This window comes from Neofelis nebulosa, chromosome 5 (genome assembly GCF_028018385.1).
Source record: "Neofelis nebulosa isolate mNeoNeb1 chromosome 5, mNeoNeb1.pri, whole genome shotgun sequence".
Classification (NCBI taxonomy): Eukaryota; Metazoa; Chordata; class Mammalia; order Carnivora; family Felidae; genus Neofelis; species Neofelis nebulosa.
The window spans coordinates 153181700-153198461 of record NC_080786.1 but is presented as its reverse complement, the minus strand read 5'-3'; the positions used below and the strand labels follow the sequence as shown (position 1 = coordinate 153198461).

At 41.2% G+C, this 16762-nt stretch overlaps 1 protein-coding gene across 1 annotated transcript in view; it reads left to right on the top strand.

Moving 5' to 3' along the window:
* BRWD1 (bromodomain and WD repeat domain containing 1) overlaps positions 1-16762 on the top strand; it is a 127657-nt gene that overhangs the window by 17650 nt on the left and 93245 nt on the right. Inside the window, exons 5-8 of the mRNA XM_058732021.1 lie at positions 6351-6501; positions 8558-8656; positions 9016-9176; positions 10277-10498. Coding sequence (XP_058588004.1) covers positions 6351-6501; positions 8558-8656; positions 9016-9176; positions 10277-10498 — 633 coding nt within the window. The remainder of the gene's footprint in view (positions 1-6350; positions 6502-8557; positions 8657-9015; positions 9177-10276; positions 10499-16762) is intronic.

Genomic DNA, 16762 nt, shown 5'->3' with positions numbered 1-16762 from the left:
TATTTATTTATTTATTTATTTATTTATTTATTTATTTATTTTTGAGACAGGGAGAGACAGAGCACGAACAGGGGAGGGTCAGAGAGAGGGAGACACAGAATCTGAAACAGGCTCCAGGCTCTGAGCTGTCAGCACAGAGCCCGACGCGGGGCTCGAACTCACGGATCGCGAGATCATGACCTGAGCCGAAGTCGGCCGCTTAACCGACTGAGCCACCCAGGCGCCCCTCCCCTCTTATTTCTATAACAATATTTATCCTGCCATTGGCTACTAAGCTTGCATTTTTTTTTTTAATTTTTAAAAATTCACTTATTTTTAAAAATACGCCTCATGCCTAGTGTGGAGCCCACAGTGGGGCTTGAACTCACGATCCTGAGCTGAGATCAAGAGTCGGATGTTTAACCGACTAAGCTACCCAGGCGCCCCAAACTTGCATTTCTTTATAAAGGTTAGAAAAGAGGCCAAGAACTTGTATCAACCAGAGGCTGAGGGGACTTACTTAAGGAAGATGCCGATTTTAAATTTTTTTTGTGAAAGACCATGCTCCGTATCCCTTCTTGTTTCATTGTTGTATGTTCATTGTATAGGAGTTGTGATGTGCTGTGGTAGTTTACTTAGGCATTTTCCCTTGTAAGTTTCTAGATATAGTTTAAAATGATCAGGGAAAAACTAAAGGTCAGATGGCTATATGTTACATTTGATCTTAGCCAAAAGGCCGAGAAGCGATCACATAGGTATATATTAAAGATATTAAATATTGGGGTGCCTGGGTGGCTCACTTGGTTAAAGTGTCTGATTTCGGCTCAGGTCATGAACTCGCTGTTCATGAGATCGAACCCCGCACTGGGCTCTGTGCTGACAGATTCACATTCTGCTTCACATTCTGTCTCTCTCTCTCTCTGCCCCTCCCCCACTCGTGTGCACGCTCTGTGTTTCTCTTCTTCTCTCTCTCAAATAAACGGTAAAAAAAAAATATATGAAATACTCATTCTAGATCCTCATTACATGACAGTATCCCAAACTTGACAGAAGAAGCTCCTTTGTCCCATAACTTTGCAGCTATGTTCTCTAGACTCTACTACCACTTTACAGCTGCTTCCCTGGGCTTGAAGAAGCTCATGCTCACCGCATTATTTGGTAATAGTGGTGGTAATATAGTGATCCTGTGATTGTGGCTGAAAAACTTCCTGAGACTAAGTATGGCTACCAAAAATTAGATGGTACAGAGAGTGGCTGTTTGACTGTTGGAAGGGACTTAGTTCTGGCCTGATTTCTGAGGACATCGTATAACTGGCTTACTCATTGAAGTTGCTGGTAGAGATTGTTACTAACATTCAGGCATAGGACTTGAAAGTAATGGAGGAACATTATCTATCATACTGATTTGGTCAGTATATCTTTAATAATCTAGAACCATTTTCTGTTTGTTATTTTTGGGACTAGAACTGCATTACTCTCCAGAAACACTTTGTCTTATACAAATGTAGAGTAACAGTCTCTCTTCCCCCCATCTTTGATAGTTATGCTGGAATCCTTAGAAATGTAACGAATCTATAAATCCCTTTATGGGAATCACAGCTGCTGCATGGAATCCATGTTCCTATTAACGCCTGGACTTGGCCTAAGTTTACTTGCCTATGTTGAAACTTCCTGTTATTTTAATGATGAGTTTTACTGCTTCTTCAATTCGGCAGTGAGTTTAGTCCTATAAAGTTTCCCTTCTAGATCATTTAAGAGATAGAATAAAATCATATCCAACACTGGGAAGCACTCTGTCTAAACTTTTCTGTCTCTGTCTTTTCTATCTAGAGAAGTTGTTTTTGGCTATGTGTGTTACAGCTTGTCTTCAAGAGCAGGTGTCCACTCAGGAGACAGGCTTGGGTGTGTAACCTCAAAACTGAAAGCCAATTAAGAAGGACAGATAAATGCTTTCACTCATATGTGGAACTTGAGAAACTTAACAGAAGACCGTGGGGGAAAGAAAGGGGGAAAAATAGTTACAAATGGAGGGAGGGTAGCAAACCATAAGAGACTTTTAAATAACAGAGAACAAACTGAGGGTTGATTCGGGGGGAGGGGCAAATGGGTGAGGGACATTGAGGAGGGCATTTGTTGGGATGAGCACAGGGTGTTGTCTGTAAGCGATGAACCATGGGAATCTACCCCCAAAATCAAGAGCGTACTGTACACGCTGTATGTTAACCAATTTGACAATAAATTATATTGAAAAAAACCTTAAAGCCAATTATGTTAGTTCTCTATCTACCTGAATAGTCAAAATCTTAAAACTATTAGAGTGATTGCCTACTGTATAAGAAGCCATGTTGCTTTTGCCCAACAAAAGGACTTTTGCCCAAGTCCTTTTATCTTTCTTAAGCCTCGTGGACACATTATTTAGGTTGATCAGTGCGGAGTACTTCGGTGGGGTTTTGTTTTCAGATTTGCATTCCTGATAGGTTCTTAGATCTGTGATTGTCTTGGCCCTGTTGGAGTTACCTTCTAGTTCCTCCTATCTTTCTTTCCCTTCCCATGATGAGCTAATTATCTATAATAGATTTGGAACTTCTACATGCTGATACTTTGAAGCACAAGAGTGCTAATTAGTATTATGAAACACTTAGATGTCTACCTGAGCTTTGATAGGTCTTTGGGGTTTTGCCTTGGGATATCTGTCAAGGTAGGAAACATAAGTCATGTTGAAAAGTTGAAGATATTTTATTTAGCCTCTTCTGTCACTAGTGGTTATGAACAAAAACTTTATATTGAATCTGGGCTTTTTTTTTTTAAATATTTATTTGTAAGTAATTTCTACACCCAATGCGGGGCTTGAACTCAAGAGTCACATGCTCTGTTGGCTGAGCCTGTCAGGCACCCCGAATCCAGGCTTGTTTTATATTTGAGTTAATGCATAAGAACCAGAAGTGAGATCTTGAACTATGTTTCAGGTTTTCTTTGGGGCAGCGTTTCTCAGGAGTTTGAAAATGTATGGGGCGTTGCTGGTGTTGTGTGGCATGGGGAATGCTGTCGGCACGGACGGAAGGGAGCCAGGAGTACTGTGTGTTCTGTGCATATGCACTGTCCAGAGCAGCACTTTGTCTTTGCTCACACGTTGGTGATGTCACAGTTGAGAAACCTCATCTCGTGATTGAGGCACCTTAATGCAGTGTTAAAGTTTAGGACAGATACATTCAGATCAGGTGTCATGAAGCCTCTTCATGAGTTTAACTTACACGGTAGCTTTTGTGTTTTTATTGTTTTGAAGTATAATTGACTTAAACTGCACATATTTATAAAGGTTCAGGTTGATGACTTTGGATGCGTGTGACACTGAAGAACCCATCTGTAATACCTCCTGCTTTTCTTTGCTCCCTGCCCCCAGCAACGTCTGATCTGTTTTCTGTCACTGTAGATTAATGTGCATTTTCTAGAGTTTTGTGTAAATAAAACCATACAACATGTACTCTTTTTCTGGCTTCTTTCAGCATAATTTTGAGATTTCATCCATGTCATCACGTGTTATTAATGTGTCACATATGTTTCTTTTTTTATTACCGGATAGTGTTCCATTTTACAGATGCACCGTAACGTGTATATCCAGTGACCTGTTAGTGGCCATTTGGGTGTGTCCACTTTTGGGATCTTAACAAGAAAGATGTTTCAGTCATGTGCAAACTTTTTTTTTTTTAAAGAACTTTTAATTACTTTTCTGTACAGAAAATATAATGGTGTCCACTTAGCCCAGTTTGGGGGCCAGTTTTTTTAGGCTTCGCCTTTTTCACCTTGGTGATGCGAGCCACCGACTTCGGACCCGGGATGTTGCCTCCCCAGTGACTGCGGGTCTCATCGTATCTGTCATTGTCATTGGTCCCGATAGCTTCCAGCCGCTTAGCCAGAGCTCCTTTTTCTTCTGAGTTAACCTGTGGGAAGGTGACAGTGGTGCCCATCTTCCTGGGGACCAGACACCCCAGCCTGGCCTTCCTCTTGATAACGCGGTAAGGGACCCCCGTCTTCGGACACAGGGCAGGCAGGGAGACAGCCCATTCACTGGGATCCACCTCGTGTGCAGTCGCTACCTGCCAAGCCTTCTTGCTTTCCACCAGGGCGGCGACAGTATTAACCCCAGCTCGAAGGACAGGCAGCCTCTTGGAGGGGACATCCCCTTTCCTGATCGCTCTCTTCTCGGCCTGGACCAACAGTCTCTTCTCCTTCTCTTGCTTTGTCTCTGGGCTGTAGTTGGGGGCCAGTTTAAGCATTTGAGTAGCCGTTTGCCCATCCCAGGCATGGGTGAACCGGTTAATTGCAGGAGGCACTCTCTTAGACGTTCATAGAGAACAGCCCTTTGTTCCCGCGGCCAGATGTAGCAGGGCCATGTGCATGTACAGACTTCTAGTATGAACATGTGCTTTTCTTTTTCTTGAGTAAATACCTAGGAATAGAATAGCTGGTTAATACGGTAGGTATATGTGCTATTAAACTGCCCAACTGTTTTCTTTCTATCTCTCTCTCTCTCTCTCTTTTTTTTTTTAACTTTTATTTGCATTTATTTTATATAGAATTTACTCCCAGGCTGTATTTGTTTCTTCATTTTCTTCTGGGATATCTTTTCCGTCTTTGCAGCTTCCTCTTCCAGCTTAGGAACAGTCTGCCCTTTCAGTAAGGATCGTCTCAGTGTGGCAGGGAGAGCTCATCTATGCGTTAATCTGACCATGAGCCCTGTAAGCTCTGTACTGCGTCCTGCAGGCTTTGTTTACCTGGATGTGCTCAATGACCAGAGGATCACCTACATCCTTACATTCAGCATGACTCTGCATTTTTAAGCATGTTCACTAAAAATTGAGCGCCCTTTTTGGACCACCGATTCTGTGTCCAGCCCCACTGTGTGGCCTGGGTGCACCTATCAGCTCTACCATGGCAGTGATGGAAGGGCACACATTGCTTCTCTAAGGTGGTGTCCTTTGGACACGCATACCCTCGATGGCCTGGGCAGTTTCCCCTGGGTCCTTGAAGTGAACACAGGGATTTGAGCCTCTTGATTTGTGTGATTATGTAGGGTTTCCTGGGTCAAGTGAATAGCGAACCATTTTCAAAGATCACCCCAGGCTGCCTATGGGAAGAGTGGCCAACTGTTTTCCAAAGTGGTTGTGCTATTGTACGTTCCCACCAGCAGTTTCTCCACGTTCTTGCCAATCTTGGTCTGGTCCTTTTGATTTTAGCTATTCTAACAGGTGTGTAGTAATATCTCATTATGGTTTCAATTTGTTACCAATGAATGGTGCTGCGCATCTTTAGAGTGTGTGTGTGTGTGTGTGTTTGATGGTCTGTGTAAATCTTTCTCCTGTTTTTAAAAGTTAGTTTAGTTTTTTTTTATAATTGAGTGTTGAGTATAATTGAGTTTTAGATTCTAGATGCAAGTCGTTTATCAGATAATATGCTTTGCAAACATTTTCCTTCAGTCTGTGGGTTGTTGTATTCACGCTCTTTTGACGAAAACGGAAGCTGTTAATTTTGATGAGGTCTAGTGTATGGGCTGGGTGCTGTGTGGATTGTACGACTGTTGTCATATGAGAAATCTTTGTCTAACCAACCTCAGGTCATGATTTTCTTCAGGGTTTTCTGTGATAAATTCTGCAGTTTTAGATTATACATTTAGGTACATGATCTGTCTTAAGATAGTTTTTGTTTATGGTGTGATGTATGGATCAAAGTTAATTAAAAGAGAAACCTTTTTGGCAAATGGATATCTAGTGGTTCCAGCACCATTTGTTGAGAAGATGATCTTTTCTCCTTTGTGCTTTTGTCAAAAATCAGTTGTCCTTATATAACGATTCCTGAAGTCAGATATTATTTTCATAACTCAACTTTGTATTTTTTTTTTTTTTATTTATTTTTGGGACAGAGAGAGACAGAGCATGAACGGGGGAGGGGCAGAGAGAGAGGGAGACACAGAATCCGAAACAGGCTCCAGGCTCTGAGAGCCCGACGCGGGGCTCGAACTCACGGACCGCGAGATCATGACCTGAGCCGAAGTCGGTTGCTCAACCGACTGAGCCACCCAGGCGCCCCACAACTTTGTATTTTTTTAAAGCTGCTTTGGCTTTTGTAGGCGCCTTACATTTGAATGTGAATTTTAGAATAAAATTAATCAGTTTCTACAAGACAGCCTGCTTGGATTTTGATTGGGATGGCTTTGAACCTACAGATGAGTTTGCTCTTTATTTAATGTCTCTCAGCAGTGATTTATAGTTTTCGTTGTACATGTTTCTCACATGTTTTGTCACACTTACCCCTGGCTGTTTAATGTTTTTTGATGCTATTGTAAATAATGTTTAAAAAACTTGCTCTCCAATTAGGTCTTGTCCAATAAGCATGTGGCTCCTGATCATCTGTTGCAAATCTGCCAGCGCATTGGTCCCATGTTGGATAAAGAAATTCCACCCAGTATTTCAAGAGTCACTTCTTTACTTGGTGCAGGAAGGCAGTCTTTGCTACGTACAGCAAAAGGTACCTTAATTTGAAGAAGTGTTCTGCTTTGTAGCTTAATGATAATTATAATTGTGAAGTAATGTAAGCATTGTGGAAGAAAGGCGATATGTAACTATAAACCATGCTGTGGACTATAAAATTCTCTGCATTTAGCATAGACATTGAATTTTACTACGTAAGTGTTTAATGGGTCCTTCTGCATTAAAAAAAATGACAAAGGTATAGATGTTAAGCGAAAAAGCTTGAATTTATTCTGAGATGTGTTTGAGGTTTTCTTGATGTGAGTTCTTAATTTTCTATTTTGTAGCTCACTTATAACTTTACTGAATGTAATTGTATGTGTCTAATAAACTCTTTAAATGCTAGAAGTATTTTATTTGGTATTTAGATTCCGAAAGCCCTTTGTTATAAGGGGAAGTGATTTTCTAAATTTGGGAGCAGTTTGAAAACAAGCACCAAAAATGTACAATTGCATGGTTCTTTTTTCACCAATTTAATTTTTTTGCAAAGTTATGTGGTAGCAAAATGTTTGGAATTGTTGTTCTTCTCCTGTTAGCTTGGTATAAATCACTTAGACTAAGTACATGTATGTGATATGATCTATGTATACAACGTGGCCTAACTGCTGATGGGCAAGAATGTTGGCTCTTCGGATCCTGAGCATCCGTCCAGTTCGTCCCCCGTGATTATCTTTAAGATCTGTTGCTGATGTGATGCCACCTCTTAGGTGTGCCACCAGTACAAAGCTTGACTGAGAAAGAACAACCCTCCTTCTTGGTTCCATGCCAGACCACTTTGTCGCCCTTAGTCATTTCTTAGTGCTCTGTGGCCCTGCCACACTGTGGCTTGGCTCAGGAAACTGTTCTTACTCTCCCTTCTCTGTGTTCCTATTCACCTTGTAATTATTCTATTTTAGGCTGTTATGTAGTAGTTGCCCCGAATGGCCTGTTTCCCTCTGTTTTCTTTACTTGTGTCAAGCTCCGTGTTGTTTTGTGATGAGCACTGCTTTAGAACCGGCAGACCTTAGAAGAGACTTGAGCCAGCTGCCCTAGGGTAGGGTCCGTATCTCTCTGTTTTGTACTAGTGTCACGAGAGGATGCCTTGTAACCGCTCTTTGGTCATGATGGTGGCGATGAATCCATTCATGTAAAACGTAACATGCATGTTAGGTTGGGGCACCCGAGGCTCAGTAGAGGTTTCTGTGATGCCTTCCTTCCCTTCCTCTTCCACTTGTGAAGAAGCTGATTTCTGGCCCAGCGTAATCTGTGCTCCGCTGCTCTCTCCTCTGGGGGGGGCAGATGATGTTTCTTCGTATGTATTTGCCGATAGGTCAAAGAGGGACGGGACTTGAGAATGAGTGTTCAGACTCCCAGATCCTACATGCGTGCTCTTGTGTAAAGGATTATCCATGATCCCAAAACAAGAGGAAAGGCATTTGATTTTGTCCGTATTTCCTAGGGAGATTAAAGTCATGGTAATATTGGCCAAAATTAATTTTAAAACTCCGTTAACGTTTTAAGGATTTTCATATAGATCAAATTTTTCTTACAAAAATTTCCATTTTTTGGAAAGTTGGATCAGTTGTGATTAAGATCTCGTATCACTAATACCGTGTGGTATGATTCTGCATGGCAAAATAAAAACTTACTTGGCATTGAATAGGACTCGGAAGTCCAGTGATCTGGTTGTATGGTCCATGTAGACTTAACCACTTGCAGCGGATCTCTTTCAAGGTCCTGGAACCTTTGAGCCTCAGTTACCTCACTTGTACATTGGCGATCATACCTACCTCACAGGGTTGTTGTGAGGATTCAATGAGATCATGTACGTGGAACGCACTTTGTAAATTGTAAAGTGCTACGCTGATGTTAGTTGTTGTTGTTGTATCTGAGATGTCTTCATTTTTTTTCCCCTTCAGAAATAGTCTAATAAACCTCTAGGGCTTTTCTGTTAAAGTATATTAGTTGGTACAACTTTGAATAAACAGTTTATTACAATATACGTAAGTATTCTATAAAATCTTTCTTGGGGTTAACTTTCAAGATTTTATGTGTATCTAAAATTCGTTTTAAAGACTGCAGGCACACAGTTTGGAAGGGCTCTGCCTTTGCTGCTCTTCACAGAGGAAGACCTCCCGAAATGCCGGTGAATTATGGTTCCCCACCAAGTCTTGGTGAGTGAGCTTGCCTTTTCAGATGAGTGAAACAGTCTTTTTACTTTCTTGACCAGTTTTGTAACTGCTCTATTAAAATTTAAAAGGAAATACTGGTAGTAGTGTTTCAGTAGTGATGAGTACCAGTTTCCAAATTGGTTTTCCTGAAGTTATTCCTAAACGCAATAAAAATTAATGAAAGACAATCTTGTTGCAATAAGCCCGTAATAGTGATTATAGTAAAACAGAATTGGGGAGAAATTTGTGTCCTTAGGATTTCTGGAACATAGGTTCTGTGACCTCTAGAAATTGTTGTGGAGTTTTTCGTTTTTTTACATATTGGCTCTTCCTTAACCATTTTCATTGTTTTTATTTCCTAGTGGAGATACATCGAGGAAAACAACTCACAGGGTGTTCCACTTTTAGCACAGCATTTCCAGGAACCATGTATCAGCACATCAAAATGCACAGAAGGATTCTCGGACATCTGTCTGCTGTTTACTGTGTAGCATTTGATAGGACAGGACATAGAATCTTTACAGTGAGTTAATGTTTTAAACTCAATTTGGTATCAATCTGGAGCACTTGCGTGTGGGTTAGAATCATCTAGGCAATCTTCTAAAACGTGTAGGTTCTATGCTTCCTATTCTCAGGGATTTTGACTCCATGGGTCTGATGCGGGGCCCATGAATTTGCATTTTTATTAAGTAGCCCAAGTGACTCAGATGCAGGTAGCTAGGCCTTTAAGGTGTTGGTGAGACATTGATGTAGAGCTGTGGTTCATGGGCCTGATTGTCAAGGATCTTAAAAATATACACGCCTAATACTTCCCCCTCCAGCCTATTCTAGACCTGCTAATGATGTTTCTAGTATGTCTAATAACCAGAACAAACCAAAAAACTTCCATAAAAATCTAAATCTCTACAGGTGATTCATACATCGATTACTCATTGATACAGAGAAATTGATTACTTGAACACTGCAAGATTATTTTACAATTATTAAAAAACTATACATAAATATTTGTAATTTAATTTACCATTTTAATATTTTAAGGGAAAATTATAAGGGGTCACAAATTTAAGTTTCCTTTTTCAGTTGCGAGATTCAGAGTAGAGACTCAAAAGTGGGCTGAGTTAGATGGGTGTTGGCTGGTGCTACAGATTTGAGACTCTGTTGTCTGGTTATTTAGAATGAGGGTGCTAGTCCCATTATTTTTTAGTTGTTTTTGGAATTTCCACTCAGCCTGTGATCTGTATATCTGTCCTAACGTGTATCAAATTATTTAGCTTGATGTGAGCTAAACTGACATTTAACCATTGTTAAGTGAAATATGTGAGTGGTGAACTTTTGGTTGGACTCATTATTTGGCAGGGAATTTTGGGAAAATAGTATTTATAATGTGGTCTGGTCCACAGAAATGAAAACTTCACAGTATCTTTATGTAGATGTGATTTGAAGAAGAAAAGAACTATTGTTCCGTAAGTGTTCTGACTGTAAGATTCATAATTGATAGAGTATTCTACAGTTGGAAAGAGGAGTTCTAGATACTTAATTCAAGTGACACATAAATGGTATTTTTAAAACTGCTGTAAAGGACTTGCTGTGTTAACATTTATTTTGGGGTATATTTTTTCTTAGGGTTCAGATGATTGTTTGGTGAAGATTTGGTCAACGCACAATGGCCGCCTATTATCCACATTAAGAGGTCATTCTGCAGAGATTTCAGATATGGCGGTCAACTATGAGAATACGATGATCGCTGCAGGGAGCTGTGATAAGATCATCAGAGTGTGGTGCTTGAGAACTTGTGCCCCGGTCGCTGTGCTCCAAGGACACACGGGGTCAATCACATCTTTACAGGTAAACTAGGTTCAGTGTGCATATATGTAGATGATCTCCGTTTCCTTTGAAACTCTTTCTCCTCAGAGGTGACAAATAGTAAGATGCCTAGCAATTGTGTGATCTGTTTTAGTAACCAAGAGAAATGTAATTAATCATACCTCCATGACTCTTGGAAGGGTGATGTAATGTCTAATGCAGTTAGAGCTTTACAGGAAGGCATGATGGATGCCGTATTGCTTCTTTTAGGCTTACTATTGAACTGGGGGAGTGTCGCTTACAAACCTGAGGCTACATTAATGATTTTTCTACTTTATTTTTTATTCTTTGAGAGAGAGTGTGTGAGTGGGGGAGAGGCACAGAGGTAGAGAGAGAAAGAATCTTAAGCAGGCTCCATGCTCATTGCAGAGCCCGATGTGGGGCTCGATCCCATGACCTTAGGATCATGACCTGAGCTGAAATCAAGAGTTGGACGCTCAACCAACTGAGCCACCTGGGCACCCTGATTTTTCTACTTTAAAACCTGTGGAGTTTGCTGAGTTGATTAAATTTGTTGAGGTGTATTTAAACAATTTTTTCACTTTATTGTGGAAGCTAATTTTGCACATACACAAAGTAGACTCATATAATGAATCCCTAGGTGCCCATGGCTAGTTGTTCCCCAACCTCTTCACTTTGTACCTAAAGCAGATCCTAGATTTCATATCATATCTTCTGTAAGTAGTTCAATATGTCTTTCTAAAAGATGAGGATTTCTTTTTAAAAAACACAACCAGGGGCGTCTGGGTGGCTCAGTCGGTTAAGTGGCTGACTTCGGCTCAGGTCATGATCTCGCGGTCCGTGAGTTCGAGCCCCGTGTTGGGCTCTGTGCTGACAGCTCAGAGCCTGGAGCCTGCTTCAGAGTCTGTGTCTCCCTCTCTCTCTCTCTGCTCCTCCCGCACTCATGCTTGCTTTCTCTCCCTCTCTCTCTCTCTCTGTCTCAAAAATAAATAAACGTTAGAAAAAACAACCAAAACATTATCATCATACTTCCTTTTTTCATGTTCAGATTTCCATTTGTCTCATAAATAGAGTTACTTTGAGCAACCGGACAAAACCTATACCTTACAATTGGTTACTGTCGATAAAAAGAAGCTTAAAACAAATTGCATTCCCTTGCCCAACTTTTAAAACCCTTTACAGTAAGTGTGTCTGTTGAAAGAGTTGGGTTCCCACAGTTTGGCTGTTACTGCTTATATCCTTGTAGAGCAGCTCAATATGTCCCTGTATTTCCTGTAACTTGGATGTTGGATCCAGAGCAGTAATTCTGTTTAATGTAGGCCTGGATCACGTGGAGGCCTTGTTTCAAGCACAGATCGCTAGGACTCACCGCCAGAGATCCTGACTGAAAATGGTGGAGGTGGAGCCTGAGAATTGGCATTCCTAATAAGTGCCCAGGTTCTCCTCCTCCTCCTCCTCCTCAGGCTACACTTTCAGGATCATTGATCCAAAGCCTTGATCACCTTGAGGTGTACTCTCTTAGGCGTGAAATGTCTGGGAGTCTCTCTGTAGCAGCCATCGACGATACTGCATTAGCTCCATTAGTTCATTCGGAACTGAAAATGGTGCATTTGGATCATTATTTCGAAAATCACATTTTGTTAGGAGATAATGACTTGTGAGGCCTTTTAAGGTACATGGGTGCTTCTGTTTTGAATTTGGATAAAACTGGGGGAGTGGTTCCGTTTTCAGGTATGAATTCACCCAGGCTCTGTGCTAAGTGGTCTCCAAAGAGATTTGGTGTGAAGTCTTGTGACAAGAGAGATTTTTTCCTAAACTCTTCTGGTCAGTTTTCTTGAAGGATAGAGACAAGAAACTTACTTTTGAATGAAGACAACCGTAATCGGGATAGTGTTATATTTTGAAAATTTAAGCGAGATTTTGGTGGACCTATTTATTTTAAGGCAAGGAGTGTAATTGTTTTCTAGAAGACTGTGTTTCACAGTTAATGTTTTGTTATTTCATATGAATTTATAAGCAGTATAGCAGCAAATGAGAAAACTTCTAGTACTCTGTGCTGGTGTCTGTCCTAAAACCATTATGGAGTCCCGCACTGTGAAAGTGGAGCTCTGGTCTTTCCTGAGGCCTATTCTTTGGTAATGGGGCCACGTGTGGTTATCACCTACTGAATATACCTGAGAAGTCTGGGTGGTAGTAGGCTTTTATACATCAGAGGTCATCTGTGCTTGCCAGTGGTTACCAAAGTTCACAGTCAAACAGGTGCACAGTTTTAGTTATTAATCTTTTTCATGTTCTTTGCTCTGTTGTTACTGGCATATAGAAAACATTTTTAATTTTAGCAAAGGTTTTTTTCTTCCAATTTATATTGAAAATGTGTACAAGTCATATCGTTTGCAGGAAAATGAGCACATAAGAAAATAAGCCTCCATGATCTTACCATCTAGAAGTAGTCACTGTCAGTATTTTGGTGTACACGCTTAAGGGTAGCATCATGTAGTGTCATTGGATATAACTTACATTCTCAAAAACATTAGGATTAGTAGAACCAGAGGTAGAACCTTTTGTCTGTCTGAAAGAACAGTAAATGAACATTCCGCAGGAGTGAAAAGACATAATGTATAGCTCGTTTGGATTAGCTTTCTTTTACTTATTTACTTATTTTTATTAAAAAAAAAAATTTTTTTTAACGTTTATTTATTACTGAAAGACAGAGTCAGAGCGTGAGCAGGGGAGGGGCAGAGGGAGAGGGAGACGCAGAATCCGAAGCAGGCTCCAGGCTCTGAGCTGTCAGCACAGAGCCTGACGCGGGGCTCGAAGTCACAAACCATGAGATCATGACCTGAGCTGAAGTTGGACACCTGACCAACTGAGCCACCCAGGCGCCCCTGTTTATTTTTATTTTAAAAATTATTTTATTTGGGAGCGAGAGTGTGTGAGCAGGAAAGCGTGGCAGAGGGAGAATGAGAGAATCTTAAATGGGTTCCATGCCCAGCCCAAAGCAAGCCTCAGTCTCACAACCCTGGGATCATGACCTGAGCTGAAATGAAGAGTTGGATACTCAACGGAATGGGCTACCCAGGTGCCCGTGGCTTTCGCGAAGAAATACGTGAGGCACTAATAAGAGCTTAGAACGTCAAGATATGGTAGGTAAGGAAAGGGCAGACAGAGGAGCCTTGAGTTGTAAGGCATTCGCCGATTCCACTGGGGGTGCCTGAAAAGCCTAGTAGAGTATTTGACACACTGGTAAGATTGGAGAGGAAATATTTTGGAAATACCTACACAATTTATGTGTAGCTGCGTTTGCAACTAATTAGAATAGAAAAAAATTACAGCAACTGGAAATTCCATGTGTACTTGGAATTCCTGAACAAGAGGACAAGAGAGAGTGGAGCAGAGCTGCACTTGAAGCGACAAGAGCTGCGAAGTTTGCAAAATGCGCTGAAGAAATAGAGCCACAGATTGAAGAAGCACTAAGGACCCTGAGCAGAATAAACATACGGAAAACTGCAGCTAGTGAACGTGGCCAGAAAACTTGTGTTTGGTTTAATTAATTAATTAACTTAGTTTATTTTTTGAGGGAGAGAGAGAGAGAGAGCGCGCAAGCAGGGGAAGGGCGGAGAGAGAGGGAGAGAGACAGAATTCCAAGCAGGCTCTGCACTGTCTGTGCGGAACCCCGTGGGGCTCGAAGTTACGAACCATGTGATCATGACCTGAACTGAAACCAAGGGTCGTTCGCTTAACCAGCTGAGCCACCCAGGTGCCCTTTCATCACAATAAACCTTTTAAAGCTAAAGAGAAATCTTAAGGTAACCAAAAGGAAAAATAAGCAGTAAGGCTGATGATTAGCTTCTCAGTAGAACAGTGGGAGTCGATAGACCAAAAAAAAATGCTCTTTATTATTTTTTTTTATCTTAGGGAGAGAACATACCAGTGGCAGTGGGGGGAGAGAGGGAATCCCAGGCAGCCTCCGTGCTCAGCGCTGGAGCCTGATGCAGGGCTCGATCCCGTGACCCTGGGATCATGACCTGAGCTGAAACCAAGAGTTGGATGCTCAACCGACTGAGCTACTCTGGTGACCCCAAAGAAGTGCTCTATTTTTTTTTTTTTTTAATGTTTATTCATTTTTGAGAGACAGAGCGTGAGCAGGGGGGGTGCAGAGAGAGAGGGAGACACAGTGTGAAGCAGGCTCCGGGCTCTGAGCTGTCAGCACAGAGCCCAACGTGGGGCTCAAACACACAAACCGCAGGATCACGACCTGAGCCGAAATCAGATGCTTAACCGACTGAGCCATCCAGGTGCCTCAAGAAGTGAGTCTTTCTGAAGTGCTGTTGGAGTGCCAAGCTGGCTCTGTTGGTAGAGTGTGCAACTTGGTCTCGGGGTCGTGCGTTCAAGCCCCACATTGGGTGGAGAGCTTTAATGAAATAAAGACATAAAAATAATCTTATATTTGGGTTTATTTAAAATTAATAAAGTGGTAATTGACAGTGACTATCCATCAAGGGTTCTGAACCCATCAAATCTGTTACTGAAGCTCTCTAAACACATTTTCAGAAGTCTCCCAGCAGTGGAACAGGGGATTTCTAAATAGTCTTCTTTAGGCTGAGAGGGAAATGTGATCCTAGGCTTGGAGATGCAAGGACGAATGAAGAGTTTAAAAAAAAAAAAGCGCGGACAAATGGAGAAAAGCACCAACTGTATACAACAGGTATATGGGTTTAAGGGTTTATGGGTTTAAAAATCTAGAAACAATTGGGGCGCCTGGGTGGCTCAGTCGGTTGGGCGTCCAACTTGAGCTCAGGTCATGATCTCACAGTTCGTGGGTTCGAGCCCCACATTGGGCTCTGTGCTGACAGCTCAGAGCCTGGAGCCTGCTTCGGATTCTGTCTCTCTCTCTCTGCCCTTCCCCCGCTTGTGCGCGCACTCTTGCGCGCGCTCTCTCTCTCTCTCACTCTCTCTCTCAAAAATGAATAAACATTTAAAAAAAATTTTAAAATATAGAGACAGCCGAACTAGCAAATAATAGTAATAGGGCTTGTATGTCAGCAGGAGGTACCTGTAGTATTCTGACACCTTTGCATCGAGAAGTGAAAAATACAAGTTTACATAAGACTTATTAATAAGATGAAGGTGGATTTAGTAATCTCTAAAATAGCAAAAGAAATGTAAGAGGGTGTATAACAAGCAATAGGGGGGAAATACGGAATAATAGTAATAAAAAAAGGGCAAGAAAGGAGGGCAAAAGAAAGTCGGGAAGTGCTGGAATGTTACCAGGCTGTCAGCAGACAGCAGTGTGTTCACGAGCACTTCACGTACAAGTGCATTAGGTGGTTCCAGTGAGAGACAGACTTCAGACATAACTAAGAAACAAAACCCCGCCTGCGCTATGAGGCTAAGGGGAGGCTGGAAGTAAAGGATAGGAAACTGTTATAAACATTAACTGTAAGAATGCTGATACAGTATGCTAATATTAGATAATAGGCTTTAAGGAAATTACTATTTTTAGAGGTAAACAGGGGCAATTTGTAATGATAAAAACAGAAGATTGAGTTCTAAATTTAGTAACATGGAGTCAAAATACATAAAGCAAAAATAGAATTCATGGGGAAAAGTAGATCTCCATAATCATAGTGGGAGATTAAAACATCTCTGTCTCTCTCAGTAATTGAATGAAGAGTCTATACTCTTAAGAAACATAGAGGCGCCTGGGTGGCTCAGTTGGTTGAGTGTCCAACTTTGGCTCAGGTCATGATCTTGAGGTTGATGAGCTTGAGCCCCACCTCAGGCTCTGTGCTGACAGCCTGGAGCCTGCTTTGGATTCTGTGTCTCCCTCTCTCTCTGTCCCTCCCCTGCTCGTACTATGTCTCTCTCTCTCTCTCTTTCAAAAACAAATAAACATTTAAAAAATTATAAAAAAAGAAACACAGCTTTGAACAACATAAATAATGACTTGGATACCACATCGAAACATTGTGTATAATATCAGCATCATTTCTTTACAACTGTAAGTGGGGTGTTTATTGTATAACTACTGTCCGCATTCTGACCCTTTAAGCAAGTTCTCAGCAAATTTGAAAATACTGAAATAATCCTAAGTATATATTCTCTGACAGTAGTGGAATTAAGCCTGAAATTATTAACAGCCAGAATTAAGAGCAGAGTAATCCTCACATTAAGCAATATTCTTTTATTTCTTTTATTTAAAAAAATTTTTTAATGTTTATTTTTGAGAGAGAGAGAGGCAGAGCATGAGTGGGGGAGGGGCAGAGAGAGAGAGGGAGACAGAAT